This window comes from Sinohyriopsis cumingii, chromosome 16 (genome assembly GCF_028554795.1).
Source record: "Sinohyriopsis cumingii isolate HCF-2022 chromosome 16, ASM2855479v2, whole genome shotgun sequence".
Classification (NCBI taxonomy): domain Eukaryota; kingdom Metazoa; phylum Mollusca; class Bivalvia; order Unionida; family Unionidae; genus Sinohyriopsis; species Sinohyriopsis cumingii.
Window position 1 is genome coordinate 77747298 of NC_142976.1, and position 16750 is coordinate 77764047.

The 16750-nt window shown below is 33.9% G+C and overlaps 1 protein-coding gene across 1 annotated transcript in view; it reads left to right on the forward strand.

The window, feature by feature from the left end:
• LOC149780851 (uncharacterized) overlaps positions 1 to 16750 on the forward strand; it is a 172607-nt gene that overhangs the window by 147413 nt on the left and 8444 nt on the right. The window contains exons 29-34 of the mRNA XM_089937935.1: positions 2609 to 2799; positions 5612 to 5775; positions 6086 to 6217; positions 8593 to 8856; positions 11063 to 11167; positions 11821 to 12092. Coding sequence (XP_089794061.1) covers positions 2609 to 2799; positions 5612 to 5775; positions 6086 to 6217; positions 8593 to 8856; positions 11063 to 11167; positions 11821 to 12092 — 1128 coding nt within the window. The remainder of the gene's footprint in view (positions 1 to 2608; positions 2800 to 5611; positions 5776 to 6085; positions 6218 to 8592; positions 8857 to 11062; positions 11168 to 11820; positions 12093 to 16750) is intronic.

Below are 16750 nucleotides of genomic sequence, written 5' to 3' on the forward strand. Positions count from 1 at the left end.
AGGCAGGTATGATCATAGACCCCATTACATTATTGAGTACTATGTATAATATGCCCCAGATTAATGTACCACAGTGTAACACAGTCCTATTTATAAGTCAGGTATAATCATAAATCCCATTACATTATGTAATGCTGTGTATAATATACCCCAGTATAATGTACCTCAATTTAACAGTCCCATTTATAAGGTAGGTATGTTCATGGATCTCATTACTCTCATTACATTATGTAAAAGTAATACTCCAATGTAATTTAATCAGTATAAAATAGACCCAGTTACAAGGCAGGTATTGTTATGGACACATTTCATTCTGTAATTTTAATACTGTGTATAATTTACCCCAGTGTAATGCACCTCAGTATATGTATAATTTACCCCATTATAGCACAGTCCAATTTAATAAGACTGGTATGGTCATGGCTTGTTACTTTATATAATATTAATACTCTGTATGTATAATATACCCCAGTATAAAGTAACTTTAGTATGACACAGTCCCGTTTATAAGCAAGGTATGGTCATGGATCCCATTATATTATGTATTAGTAGTATTTGGTATAATTTACCCCCCACCCCCACCCCACCCCCGTATAAAGTAACCACATTTTAATATATTCCCATTTGTAAGACATGTATGGCCATGATTCCCATTACATTATTTAATACTGTGTATAATATACCCAGTATAAAACATCATCAGTATAACACATTCCATTTGTAAGACATGTATGGTCATGATTCCTATTACATTATTTAGTACTGTGTATAATTTACCCCAGTATAAAACATCATTAGTATCACGCATTCCATTTGTAAGAATGTATGGCCCTGATTCCTATTACATTATTTAGTACTGTATATAATTTACCCCTGCATAAAACATCATCAGTATAATACATTCCATTTGTAAGACATGTATGGTCATTGATCCCATTACATTGTTTAATAGTAATACTGTGTATAATGTATCCCAGTAAAAGGCAACCTCACTTACAAAACATATACTTTTCTGGCTTCTTTTTAACAGCATTATGGAATGGATGTGAGGATTAACAGTATTACACTGTAGTACATTTATTCATTGCCATGGAGACATTTACCAATTTCAGGATGCTGTTATTGTTTTTATAAAACATGGTGTTAAAAAGAGTGGTGAGATAATAGTATTTAAGTAATGAGTCCCAGTATCCAATAACTGCAGTTCCTTTTATGTGAAAAAAACTGTTTGGAAGATTTTTCTGCACAGTATAAAATAAATAAGTGATGGACAGTCATGTTTCCCATGTTACATTAAATATATGTGTTCTGAGATTGATTTGTCTTTGGATAGATAAAACCAATAAAAGTATGTAAGTATATATGTATGTATGTCTGCATGCATTTATGTAATGTATGTATGCATGCATGTATGTATGCATGTATGTGTATGTATGTATGTATGTATGTATGCGTTATGACTCTTTTGTCTTAAACTAAGCAACAGACAAAAGTGTAAACCAACACATTTTGTAAAATTCAAGAAATCATTTATTTCCCTAGAATAAAAATGAAAAATTAAAATATCTTAATGAGTGGTGGTTGTTGTTGTTGTGGGGTTTAACGCCATTTTTCAGCACACGATAGGCTATACATGGCGGCCAGTATTAATGGTGGAGGAAGAACCCGGGAAAACCCCCGGAAAGAACCACTGACCCACGAGAAGCTACTGGCAGGCTTTCTCACGTATCCACATTGGCCGAATCTGAGACTCGAACCACACAGACAGAGGTGAGATGGCAGTGATCCCTAACAGAGAGCGCTTTAGACCACTCGGCCACTCGGGGCCCCTTAATGTGTGGTAAATGAAATCCTAAATTGTCATTGAAGTTCTGTCTCCAGCCCAAAATTCCAAATGAAGCTCATTCTGTTGTGCTGATGTGGCAGTAGTCTGGAATAGTTTTATTTGCTTACGGTCATGATGTATCACAGTGATTGTTCTAAATCAAAGAGCACCTCTAATTTCAATGAATGATTGAAATAAATACATCCTCTTAAATTATGACTGAGTGCAACTAAAACTGGTTTATACTAAGACTTTGTTTAAGATAGGAATAATTGATTTTGTTACTCATTACCTTATTTATAAAAAAGCACTAAGACACAATTACAGAACCAGGATGAGGGTCAAAAGTTCATTTCCAAATCATTCTAACTTGTAAACAAGGTCAGGTCCTAAAGTGAAATTCTAGCAGCCAACCAGTCAGAATTCCAATCAGCCAAAGAATTGCCAAGTTAACATGTTTACCAAACAAAATGACATCCCAAAGTACCAACCTACAAGAGACACAATTTCTGGCCTCTTTTTAACAGAAAAAGGAAAAAGAAAAAAATCTGTACAAAAATAGTTCAGCTTCAGGTATCGGCTACCTTTTATTACAATGAAACTTTCCCAAACCAACTGACAGTAACCTTGTTTCCTCTGCAGTCTGGCTCCATTCTTTGTTTCTTGAATTACATCTTGAATAGTAATTAAACATCAGCTGCTGTAAATAAAAAAATTATATCCAACTGTATCTGGCTTAGGAAAGCTTTTCTACATTTGTTTTTACTTCTGATTGTATTCTAGGTAGCAAAACTTGAAGTGGTGTATTCCTTGCGGAACCATCCAGATGTTATTGACATCCGACAGGAGAAGTGCATCATAAAGCCACCTGTATTCTATGTTCACAAGGATCATGTTGAGTCCATTCCAGAGATCAATAAAGAACTAGCACGAGTGTTCAGTCAAAGAAGCCCTGAATGCAATGCAGCACTTAGGTAAATATCATTGTTAGTTTTTTCTATGTAAAACAATATATATCTGAGAAACTGATAAAGTACCTTTTAGACAAATAACAATTGCAAAAACAAAAAGAAAATACATATTTACATACTGTTTTGTTTTGTTGGAACCCCCAAATCAGAAATACTTGAATACCTTCAAGTGAACCCTGACAGTAAAATACATTGTTGGGTGTATTAGCTTACACTTTGTTAGAGGTTTTCAGATGTAAATTTCAGTTAAGGATGTACCAAGAGAAAATCATAGACTTCTTGAGTGAATGCAGTTTTATTTTTTTCTTATTGTACATCATGTTTACACTTATTTGGAATTGCTATTATTGCTACAGTTTACTTCACATATGTGTAATTAACACCAAGCTCATAACATTTTATGATGTAGTGAAAAGTAGGTTGTTTTCTATTGCTTTTTCTATACAAAAATTCAGTAAATATAGGTTAGCAGTCCCCATAAACTGTAGATATTTTGTGACAGTTGTACTAAAAGTTTTCACTCTTAAAGGTCTAAACAGTTTTGATGAGATTTCTGTCAATAAAACATGACTGTATAAAGAAAGGGGAACAGCTTATCAGCGGTAACAAACGCCAAACCTACACTGCTCTTATGCATGTGTAGACATGAATTTTGAATTAGGTTGTGAATAATTTGCAGATGCAAGACACGTTACATGTGTAGACCTGTATCTTGAATTAAGTTGTGAATAATTTGCAGATGCAAGACACACTGTTACATTTATAGACATATAACTTGAATTAAGATTTGAATAATTTGCAGATGCAAGACATAACTTATTAAGTTGTGAATAATTTGCAGATGCAAGATAAACTATTACATTTATAGACATATAACATGAATTAAGTTGTGAATAATTTGCAGATGCAAGACACACTGTTACATTCATACACATATACCTTAAATAAAGTTATGAATAATTTGCAGGTGCTGGACACTATTACATGTATCGATACCTTTGATTAAGTTGTGAACATAGTTCAGTTACAAGACACACTGTTACATGTGTAAATACTTTCGACTGTGTGAAAAAGTTGCAGTTGTAGAAGTGTTATTACATGTGTACATGGACATTTAATTAAGTTTTGAATAGATTGCAGGTGCAGAAATTCTGTTAAATGTGTCAGTACATTTGATTAAATTGTGGTATATAAATTTTAATCAACAAATTTCATAAATTTTATGCTAAATAAACGCTCTTATAAGATCCCCTTTAATTTACTCTACAGTTAAAGCTTTGATAATTCAAGCATCAGTCACAAGAATATTCACTCAGATGATAGTGATTCAGTTTGTTTCCTTCAAGGATATATGCAGTGATATCCCAGAGGACACTGCTGTTTGGAAGGACCCATAAGGGAGCATGCTGGATAGTACTGGGTGCTGTACAAAAGAAATAAATTGCTTTTCCTAGCTAAGATTATGTCACTTAAGATAACAAAATTGCATGATTATATACAATAAATGAACTCAGGTAGTCCTGATATAACATTTTTTCATGATGATAGTCTTTAAAGTTAGAAATTACTATCTGGATTTTAAAAAATTGGGCCTTCTCAGCTTTGAATTTTCGAAGCTTAACGGTTAAAATCAGCTGATATTAGCATTTATTTTTAAATAATGAAATTGAAAACATTTTTGTTTTGCTGTTGTAACGCAATTTAGTTATTATATGACTTGAAATCGAAACATTGTTGTCTTCTTGTTCAAAGGTGAAAATTATGTAGGATATTAAAATTCATATGATAAAACAATTTATGACTTACGATTCTGGTTGATACAAGAATCTTACAAGATATTCATCTTGATTCAGTAAACTTCACTTTTGTGGGGTTGATAAATCCTTGTATCAATTGAATTTTAAAAAACTGTATGTTAGTATGTAGTTCAATGAAAACTGCTTTGTTATGCTACAGCAATGAGTTCTTGTGATCGTACCACTTGTTTGTAAAATGCATCAGGAATAGTGTCATACATACCTTCCATCTGTCTGTATGTGTATCTCCTCTTGTACCACATCTCCTAAACCACTGGGTGGAAATTATCAATTGTAGTTACATTGCTTCCATGGTGACCATCTGTAACAGGTGAGTTATTATTGGTTCCATTGCCTGGAGTCCCTAATTAAAACAATTTCTTTTAAAGTCTCACCTTAACTCAAAGGACTCACTCAGCCATTGTATATAAAGTTATATTTTCTTTAACCTTAGAAAACTCTTTAACTACTGAAAACTAGAAACAAAAAGGAATTGTTTGACCTCACCACTCATTTTTGTTGTTAAGTTTTGCTATATATTGGAACTGAGAATTGACCAGATAACCATAGACATCCAAAGCATGTATGGATGTTGCTACTACATTATATGTGTCCTGCTTGGAAAAAGAAAGCATTATTAAATACAGTCAAGTTTTGTGAAAACAAAGTAGGTGGACAAGAATAGTTCAGATAATTCAGAGTTTATTTAATCCACAATGTTTTTAAATTAAAAAGTCACTTCATTCAGTATACATTTAGTATGTTTGATTATACTGATAAATTGGGTACAGTATTTCTCCTGTAGTGAGCCATGAGAACCTAACATAAATGTGTTGGACAGTGTGGAGTGGGCTTATCATCGACCAGAGTTATCTAGGAGAAAATATGTAGTAATATGGTATAGGCTTATTGCCAAGAATGGGATTATCATAGGAGAACTCTGGTTGTTGGGTTTGATAGTCAAGGCTTTAACAAACTTCTGTCTCATCTTGTTGATATTTGTTTTTATATTTTTGTAGGAGTTTTCTTTCAGAGTTACATAGCATCATAAAAGGTGGCACAGAAGATACTGTTGAAGACTTGCTTCAGCGCAATGGTGTTGATATTAAAGCAGATCTAATACCAGAGGAAGAATTGTGGGATGTTCCAGAGCCTGACGTACAAATCATCGAAGTGCATCAAGGTGAGGAAGGTTAAAACCAATGAGAAACTACATGTGTAAGATTAATATATTAGATTGTATAGTAGACCAAATATTTGATAACAATGATGATCAGATTTTTTTCTCTGAATTTATCATAAATTACTAGAAATTGCAATTGTGTTTTATTGAAACCATAATAATGAAACACTTTCTCTCTACCCTCTGTTGGGTTTTTTCTCTGACTTTCTGCTTCTGAATGCATTTACATTTTCTCTCCTTCATAATATCCCCCATCCCCAATCCCCCGAGCTGTACATTCATGATCTAGATAATAATTTAAACATTGTAGAACCTGAGCAGATTTCTGAGAAGGATGATAAACCAAACACAAACAAGACAACATCAGCAGAAGGAGAACCAATCTTAAGAGCTTGGCCACCCACAGCCAAGAATGATGGAGCCAAAACAAAAAAAAATAAAGGTATGTGAAAAATGAATCGTTTTTGTCTGTTTACATTGATCCTTCTCAATACAATAGTTTAGTATAATGCATTCCCTTTTATCAAGAAGCTATAGTTATGAATTCCATTACATATTGTATAAGTAATAAAGCATGCTGCATTCATAGAACTTGGTTAGGTTTGTTTGCATCATCTGGAACCATACCAAATGGTTATAAGCCACAGTGATATAGTTTTCTTTCCTTACAATAATGAATGTTATTTGCATGTTAACCTATATAAAATTTGATTTGCTAGCAAATCTACATCCATGGAACATTTTTTGTGGTTTTTTTTGTTTTTTTTTTTGTTTTTGCATTTTTGTATTCATTGGGACCAGCTCAAGAGGGGATGAGATGTTCTAGTTCACAGTGACCTACTTATTTATGCAATTAATTTTGTGAAATAAACTTTTGTTTATCTTTAGTAGAAATCAGCCTATAAGCTTTAACATAATAATAATTTACTCTTTATTTGCCTACGGATGTGTGGAATTTTACTAACTTCAGGCATCACATGCAAATTTTCAGTGAGAATTGGATTGGTTAAGAAATAATTGTATGCATAAATAATCATTATTTTGGCACAAAAGTTGATAAAAGCAAGAAGATACACATGTATTATGTCTGAACTGTTAACATTGCTCTTTAAATCCAAAAGAGACTTAAGAGCTCTTATTATACTCAGAATATGAAAGCATTCAATGGAAAAGGGGGAAAGATGTAAACTTGAGAAAAGACAAAATTGAGTTTGATTTCTCTGTATATGTGGTTGAAATGACAGGTTATGGAGCAACTATTTTACTTTAGTTTCCCTCTATCATAAACCATGTTAACCACCAACCTAGGTGAAAGTTGAAACATTTACCTACTTTTTCTCAAACTAATTTGTTGAAATGCAAGTTATTCCCGATATCTGACAAACACTAGTGTACAGGCAAGCTTGTTTGTGTTTCAGACAATTCTTGTTGCTTTTAGTTTATTTATTAAATGGAACATGCGCTGAAATTTTTCAGTAATGCTTGATTCAGACTATTACAGCCATCAGTGAAAACTAAATCACAGTGACCTGTATTTTATGGTTCAGCTATTTGCGTTTACCTATGTGTGAGTGCACTGTTTTCAAATGCCATTATTATTTATTTTGCAGTAATATATACAGACATGATTTTTCTCTGTTTTAAGGCAGAATTCCGCTTTTCTCCTGACTTGAATCAGATTTTTCTTGATATAGTCCAGTTTTTTTATATGATCTCCAATCTGGTTTTTTAAAAACAGTCTGGCCACTCCCATTCCACAATGACCCTTGTAAATTATTTGTTTCATATATTAATTAGCACTTGACTTTCTTAAAGAGTATTCTGATTGATCAAAGGTTTAAATTCACCAAATGAATCTTCATATAATGGAAACTGATCATAATGGGAAGAAGAAGCATGCTTGCAAAACATGGTATCTCGATTTGTTGAGAGAGACCATAACACAAAAAGTTAAGATAAAGGCTTAAAAACATATGGAAATGGGAATGGCTGGAGCGAAAAATTGAAAGAAATTTAGTTGGTCAGTTTATAAGAAAACTGAACATTAGAGGACTTGCAGTTTGTGATCTCTGCACAAAGATATGAATTACAGTAATCATGGTTGGAAAAGTTTGGAACAGCACCTACAAAAGAAGCTATTTAATTACTATAAGAAGAAGGATTTCTTGCTTAAGAGAACAGATGTAGCCCTCTGTCAGAATATGTGCACCGTATGTCACCAAGCACCAGCTTGAAAGGAACAATGCTCTCATTGAGAAGGAAAAGAAATGAATGCACATTGAGCAAAAAAAAAAGTTAGTGGTGACAAAAAGGAAGGCTAAAGAAATCTTTGCCAAAGCCACAAAAAGAGCTAGACTGCTTTGCCTATCCATGACCATATATTTGAAAATTTGTTTTAGGAGGGTCCTTTTGCTTATTGGATGCATGATTACTTCTCTTTGGCCACTGTCCATGTGTCATTTAGACTGGTCTGCTTTAGAGCTAGTGATAGGACATCTAAAACCAAGACACAAATTCCTGTTCCAAAACTGGCAATATTTGGCTTAAAAGGGAATTTGGTCTGACAAATAAAGCTATTTCAGCTGTATTTTTTAATGTGAATAGAAAGTCAGTATTGCTTAGCATTATTGTAAAGGAACTCAAATATCAACTGCTTCAGTCTGTTATGAATTTTGCCACAGAGCTTTGAACAAGAATACTCCATCATGACACAGAAATGTGGCATTCAGGGAGGATGACTTAATTGGGATAATTGTTGTTTGGATAGCTGAGGTTGTACTATATATTTTTGTTACTTTTATTTGATTTCATTTTTAGAGGACAAGGCTGGATCCAATATTTGGCCCCCACCTAGAGCCCCAGATTATGTGAAGAGTACAAAGCATCTCCCATCCAACTTCAAGGTAGCAGCTCCACAATCACCAGAGAAGGCAAAATATAAGCCAGAAAAAAAGAAAGGGTCCCATGTGCCACAAGAGACACAACTTGCCCATCATGAGTACTTCCCGATTCGTAGAGAGTCTGGTATCTTCCAGCAGGATTCCCATCCAAATTCACATCATTGCAGTGAAGAAGACTCAAGTATGTACCTTTTGTGTACTGTAAAGCCACCTACCTATATGCCTCTTTTTTTTACCTTATTGTAAATGGTTTATGGATTGATGATGTCTGTTGGACCATCTGTCTGGCATCAACACTGAGGTTAGAGTTTGCATTTAGGTCATTTTGTCAGACACTGTTGCTTGTAGATATATGACTTGTACATAACTGCTTGATGAGGACTATTACAACCATCAGTAAAAAGCAAATCACAGTGACCTGTATTTTATGTTTCAGAAATTTGTGCTCATCTTATGTTATCTCATTATTGCTGATTAATGTTTGAATTTAGCTCTTTCACTGACACTGTTGCTTGCAGTCATGTAAATAAAAATAATCCAGAGTACTGCAATCTTCAAAGCTAGGTCACTGTGACCTTATTTCACACCACTGTGACCTGCATTAACATTGCTTTAGCTTTGTTTCTCAGACACTGTTGCCTGCAGTCATTTAAATTGGTATGTAGATGACAAGAGAACACGTGCATTGGTAGCTAGGGAGATATGGGCACAGTGCTTTCTTGTTATAAAGTGATTCATGAGTGCCACAAATTATACCGCATTATAATGAGGTATGTTACAAGTAAGTAAATGACATAATGGCATATATTATGTACACAACCACAGAAATAGGTTATATTAGTACATGTATGTGGAATAACTACAATTGATTTTAACAATCTAAGAATCCAGCAAAATTCTATAAAAGATGAAATATAATTAAGGCAATTTACAGTATTTTGCCATTGATAAGGTTGGTGGGCCAGCATAATAAAGTTTTCAAAAAGTAGGGGGTGGGTATATTATCAGACAGAAGTATCTTAGGTGACTGTTTGCCAAAATTTTTAAAAAATGGAGTGAGTTTATGATTATGCATGGGATAAATATTTTAATGGGATCCATGATTATACCCTGGTTATACAGTGAAACTTCCAAAACTGAACTCCTAGGGACCAAATTTAAGTGCACAAAATTAAGAAAGCTGCATGTAAGCTCCTTCCAAAAAACATACAGTTTTAGTACAGATTCGTACTCTTTGATCAAACTACTTTTAGTTGGTCATTCTGACTTCTTGACATATGAATGAGGACAGATAACAGTCATGGCTACTTAAATACATGTATGTAATGATTTTTCTGCTTTGAAAATCATTTGAGCAGTTGTACTGTGGAGGTTTTTTTTCAGTCTCCAGCTTCAAAGCATCAGAATTGAGACTGCATGGCTGCTTGATAAAGCCCAGATATTAAATGCAAAAAATTCCATTCATCATTTATACAAAGGAATAACACTAATCACAATTAGATAATCAGCAGATAAACATAACCTTTCTTAATATGTACAAGTGTTTAGTTATTAATTATTTACCTTAAAATTGTTATAACCTTATGTGCCCCTTTTCTGATTGATGAGCCTACTAAGCTAGCTGTAAATAAACGGCTCATTGTAAAGCAGCTAAAATATATTTCTTCTGAAGCTGGCGGAAATATCATTTCATCCATCAAGCAACCACCCTTTGTTTTTGGCATTTTTAAGTGTAAAATGAAATTTGGGATAAAAATTTGTTTCAGTTTTCAATGTTAAAAGGTTACAGTTTACTGGAAAAAATATGATATGGAAAAAAAGGAAAAAATTTTAAGTGCCTGTTCTTGGTAGGTGTTTGATTTGTACTTCTACTAATGGTAATATCATTTTACCCACCATTCAAGCAGCTACCGTTTGTTGTTTGCATATTTTTGTCCTTTTGTATTATTTATTTTGGATATTTGTTGAGGTTACTCCATGAAAATGTATACCTTTAAATATGCATATTTGTACAGGTAAAACCTCGAATTTAAGTCTCCATGAAAATAAATGAAACAAACCTCAAAATTTAAGTCTCCATGAAAATGTATACCATTAAATATGCATATTTTTACAGGCAAACCTCGAAATTTAAGTCTCCATGAAAATATATACCTTTAAATATGCATATTAAATATGCAAATTAAAAGATATATATAAAGATGTTGCAGATTACTTGTAAAATTAATGTCTTAATTATGTGTTACACAATATGTAGTGAGATTAAACCTTACCTTGAGGATCAAACGAAACTATAGTTTTTTTTTCATGTGAAATGTTCCAATAATAGATGATGTGTAAAAAATATGTTTTTATTTGCAATTTCATGCCTCTTATTTGTGTTACAGAGAAAAATGTTCAGGTCCATTACAAGAATAAGAGTGCAATAGAACGATCCAACACACCAGAAGAGCAAAATGAAGAACAAAACCCCAAACCCATTATGACAGAAGGTGATCTTAAAAAGATAGATAATAGTTCTTTGAACATCACAAATGAAGTCCAGAATCCAGTTTATGTCAGAGGTCAGAATTTGTTGTTACCAGTGACCTCCTGCAGAGTTTGGGTCAGATGTTAAGGTCAGATGCCACAATATCTGGCAGGAGACCATAATGACCTCAGTTTCATCATTGCTCTAGTTTTTAATAATATTTTCATTATGACACTTTTTGCATCTCATATCTGTTTTATGCTTGGCCATCTGTCAGGGACTTACCTCGTACTGAAGAACTTTATGGATTTGAAACAAATTTTATGTGTGACTTTATATAAAGACAAATTTTCACCTTTTTTGAACAAATCTGATGTAGTTACGAACCCTGTTTTACTTGTGTGTGTGTGTGTGTGCGTGCGTGCATGCATGCGTGTACACTGAACCATTCAGTTATTTTGGACACATTTCTTGTTTGACTAAAATATTCATTAATGTTTTAAATAGAAACTCCTTTTTACAGATCAAAGCACATGGAAAGTAATGTGACTGATTTTTTTTAAAGCTACATTAAAAGTCCAATCACACACATAAACATCCAAAATTTGATACTTGAAACAAAAGGATCCTAATGCATATGGCAGAACCTTTTGTTAGGACAATTTCTGTTTTCAGGAATCACTGATTGGACACCTTTGACTGAAGAATACACATATGATGAATTACCATCCATAGCGAATTTACTACTTCCAGAGATGATTGGAGGTAATGAGGAGGTCGGAAGATGGGGGGAGCACCTTGTCTACAATTATCTGATGAAGGTCAAGGACGATGATAGCACAATTCAGGAGGTCAAGTGGATTAATGAAGAGGGTGAAAGTGGAGCACCATATGACCTTGAGGTTCATTATATAATTCAGAATGATCCTCAGATTCATTACATTGAGGTAATTGTCATAAGAATTTGACTTTCATAGTATGCAGTGTTTGGAATAAATGTATGTTATGTCTGGTTGTGGAGGTGTTCATATTTAAAACACCATTCAGTGAAATTGTCAATGCCTACAGCAATGTCCCACCAATAGAGTACTCACCAAGACAAACCTAAATACAAAACTGCATGACTATGTATTCTGTTTGTTACCTCACTGTAAAACTAAACTGTCACTTGGGTGAGAAATATCCTTATACAAAGTTGAACACATATTTGGTCAAGAATGCACAGATTTTAAAAGGTATTATGGCTAGATGGATGGAAGGGTAACATCTTCTGGCAATTCCACCTCTGTGATGGGGCATAAAATAGAAATAAACATCACAGAATTGTTTGAATGTAATAAAAACACTTCAAAAGATAATCTTGTTTTGCAAAAACAGCATGGTCATAATTTTATTCGGTGTTAATATTTAAAACACCATTCAGTGAAATTGTCAATGCCTACAGCATTGTCCCACCAATAGAGTACTCACCAAGACAAACCTAAATACAAAACTGCATGACTATGTATTCTGTTTGTTACCTCACTGTAAAACTAAACTGTCACTTGGGTGAGAAATATCCTTATACAAAGTTGAACACATATTTGGTCAAGAATGCACAGATTTTAAAAGGTATTATGGCTAGATGGATGGAAGGGTAACATCTGGCAATTCCACCTCTGTGATGGGGCATAAAATAGAAATAAACATCACAGAATTGTTTGAATGTAATAAAAACACTTCAGAAGATAATCTTGTTTTGCAAAAACAGCATGGTCATAATTTTATTCGGTGTTAAATGTTGAAAATGTTTGTTTTTTTATAGTCAGAATATACCTCCCCATTTGTTTCTACCCCACTACCAATTTCAATAATGGAAATCTTTAATGCGATAAAAAGTGGACTGAACTTGGTCAATTCATTTCTTGATTTATAATTTCTTTCCTTACTGTGACCAGAGCGGCCCTAACACTGGCATCTTCTGCACCTTTCATGCTTAATGGACTTACTAACACAATACCATATTGTGTACACTATGGAGGAGTCTATTTTCCTCAGACAGAGAGTGACGTAGTTCATCCTATTCAGTTACTGCTGGATAATTCCATAAATTACCATGATGTTGAGAGTTTAGAGTTATATCCCTTTGCACACATACATAGAAATTACACCTCTTGCTAAATCCACACAAAAGGCAAATTTGTAGTTGTAAATATCAGAAGCAGTGACACAGTATTTTCTTTCTATGTACATACATGTGTAGTCATGCATACACACCTTTGTTGAAAATGGATGTGTCCAGGAACTGGAAGTGACTGGCAAACAGGCTCATCTTTTACAATGAAGACTTCCATTTTGAATGAAACATGCAGACAATAATGGTGTTAAGGTCCAACTTGTGCATAATCAGGTTTGAAATTATAAATCAATAAATGAACTGACTTAGTTCTGTGCATCTTTTATATCATTTGTGCTTTTTGTTTTTTAAATTGGTAGGGGTGAACAAACAAACAGGGAGGTATATTCAGACTGTAATAGTTCTGTTTCATAAAACATCCTGAAAATATTTAAATGCACAAAATAGTCAAACTTTAAGTAAGTTAATGGTATGAAACATTTATCAGATATTGGTAGTCATCAATATACAGATAGAAATATATACTCTAAGCCTCTGTGGATTTGAATAATAATAAAAGCTATATTTTGCTAATATTTCAACAGTCTGTGCCATCTTTATTAAGGCTTTACCTGACAGTTGTAAACAATTTGAGATTTTGTTATTGGTGGTGTACCTTTTGACATAAGAATTTATTAAAATTATTAAAAGTTTTCAAAAAGGTTATAAAAATACTTCTATTTTCATATAAAATGCCTAGTTGCCTATGTTAAAAGCTTATTTTTTTGGTCATAAGGAGCTTCAGTGCACATTACCCATGAAAATGACATCATACAGTTGAGAATAAGTTGTCTTCAATTTTAAGCCTGTAGAAAATGAATGAAAATTTAAATTTGAATAAAAGAAAAGAAATGTATTCTTTCCATGAATCATTTAATACATTGTCATTTTGGTTGTTACAGTTAACATTGTCATTTATCATTAAACACACACACACACTTGATTATAAGAATTGACTAAACGTTTCTAGGGCTACAAACAGGAATTTCTCTTGGATCCTCCTATAAGTACTGTCTGATGTACTTTTGCAAATCAAATCTGTTGGATTTGTCTTCAGTGAATCAAAGTTGCGTGATGGTAAAATAAACAAACCAAATTCACAATCTGCAGTGCAGTTTGTATATATGTTTGCAAAGTCTTTAATTTGATTTCATTGCTCCATGGTAAACATTATTTTTTCTTTTCACCATATTGGTGAAATTACAGAAATTTTTAAATTCGTGATGTATGATGTCCATGTGGCAGGGTACCCAGAAATTGACAGAACAGTAAAGATTATTTATTTGGAAACTGAACTTCAACTGTGGGAGTGACAATTTGATCATACAGTCTATGAAATCTCATTCGGGTTGATCATGTGTCAGTTGCTTGGCATGATTACAAGGAGTTAAAATAAGCACCCACAGTTAAATAAATATGGACTTCTACTCGCACTTGAACAAGTATCATATTCATGGCACAATCAAAGGGATATCAACTGAGAAAACAAAGCAGGTGCTGCCTTTACAAGCTAAGGGATCAAGGTCACACATGCACCAGGAGTTGTTAAATTGCTCAGAAGTAGTTAAATATAGGATTGTAATTGGACACTGAACATGTGTCACATTCATGGCTGAATCAGATTAGTTGTCTACTAGAAAAACAAAGTGTTTGCTGCCTTTACAAGCTATGGGCTTTTTGTCCCATGTGCATTGGGAAATATTACTTGAGAGTTAGATCTGGCTTGTGAAAAGGTAAATGCAAATAAAATCAAAACCTTTATTACGGCAAACATAAGCAGCATTTATGCAGCAAACACAGAATATAATACGAATAAACATTGTTCAGAATTGCACAAAAATGGAAGCAATATATGTACTAGTAAATATGGTATATTGCATTGATAGACACTTCACTTTGCAGTCAGTACTTTTTATTTGATATTTAATAATTATTAAAATCCAAATAAATGTAGATACAAGAATTGTGTGATGAATATCATCATAAAAGAAGTAAACAATGCTTCCCATATAAACATTTTTGGATGAGAAGAGTAGCATGAAAACAACAAATATTTGAATTGACAGCATTTTGTATATACTTTAAAAATCTCAAGTTTCCATTATTACCTGTAACTTTATCAAAATGTGTGGATGTCACCTTATAAAATTCTGAATGAATACAATTTTCATTAAATCTCCAGTTCAGATTGGAGGGTTTGGTGATCGCCATGACACCATCAGGCTTCATAGCCCAACATAGGTTACCATCTGTCCATAGTCAAACAGTCATCACTTGCTTGCTGTCTTCCATACCCAGGTCAAGAAAAGCAGCCATGCAAGATCCTGTTTGCGCTCTCAAGCACTGACTTGAAGCGCACCAAGTCAAGTCTTGGCATGTGTAAAAAAATTTTCCTTCCAGTGTAAGCTGGAACACTGGATATCACCCTTCAAGCCCTTTCTTTGTGGCTGAAGTGAGTGGTACGCTTGGTATACTCTGACGTCTCACCAGATCAGAGTTGCCACATGTAGCTTACTGCGCCAGTTTCAAACAATCCCAGTGAGTCATAACACAGAATATCATGCTTTCAGCCCTTCGTGGGTGAAGTGAGTTGTATGCCTGGTGTACTCTGAAGTCTCACAAGATCAGAGTAACCTCATGAAGATTAATGCTCAGAGGTTTCGAGCAATCTCTGCAAGCCTTGCATTCAAATGCAACATTCCAATGCAAGATACAGTAAAAGCTGTTGGCTGGCAGGCAGAGCCAACCTTTTTGAGCTTCCATTTCAGAGATTTGATGGTGCAGAGGCAACCTAGAATCTGTTGGGTGCAGTGGCGGCAGCACAGCTGGCCATCAGACCCAACTGGAGCAATTAACACAATCTGTTATCTTGGCTGGAATCACTGGTGAAAATTTTATAGGTTAGAAGACTTCAGTAATCATATTCTTAACCGTATGTTAGAGTCACTGGTCAAATGGCCCCAGACTGTATTGCTTCTTCCCTAAAAGGATTCCCAAGGTGTAGGGGTCAGATGCTGAGCATTCCTTCCTCCTATTATTCTCCTAATGTACAGTCCAACCACTTATTTCGACCTCGGTTATCTTGAAAACGTGTATGTTGATCGTTTTGGTCCAGTCCCAAAAAATCCTTTCTTATGCTAATTTTTCCTCGCTTATCTCGACCGTGTTAAATTGATAACCCCATTATGTCGGGCATAAATTTTGATCCGGAGTAACATGTAGACCCACATAATTCAATGAAATGCAACTTTTAATGTCCAGCTCAGAAAATTTACAAGAAATGATCTGGCATTTCTGCTATTAATGGTACCTCTTACCGGCAAGCACGGAAAAAGCTGATACAAGACCAAATATTACTGGTACAAATGCTAATTAACTAATCTCATCAATGCATAGCTTATTACTTGCATAAAGTGCAGAAATTTATCTTGTAAACAATACTGTAGAGAA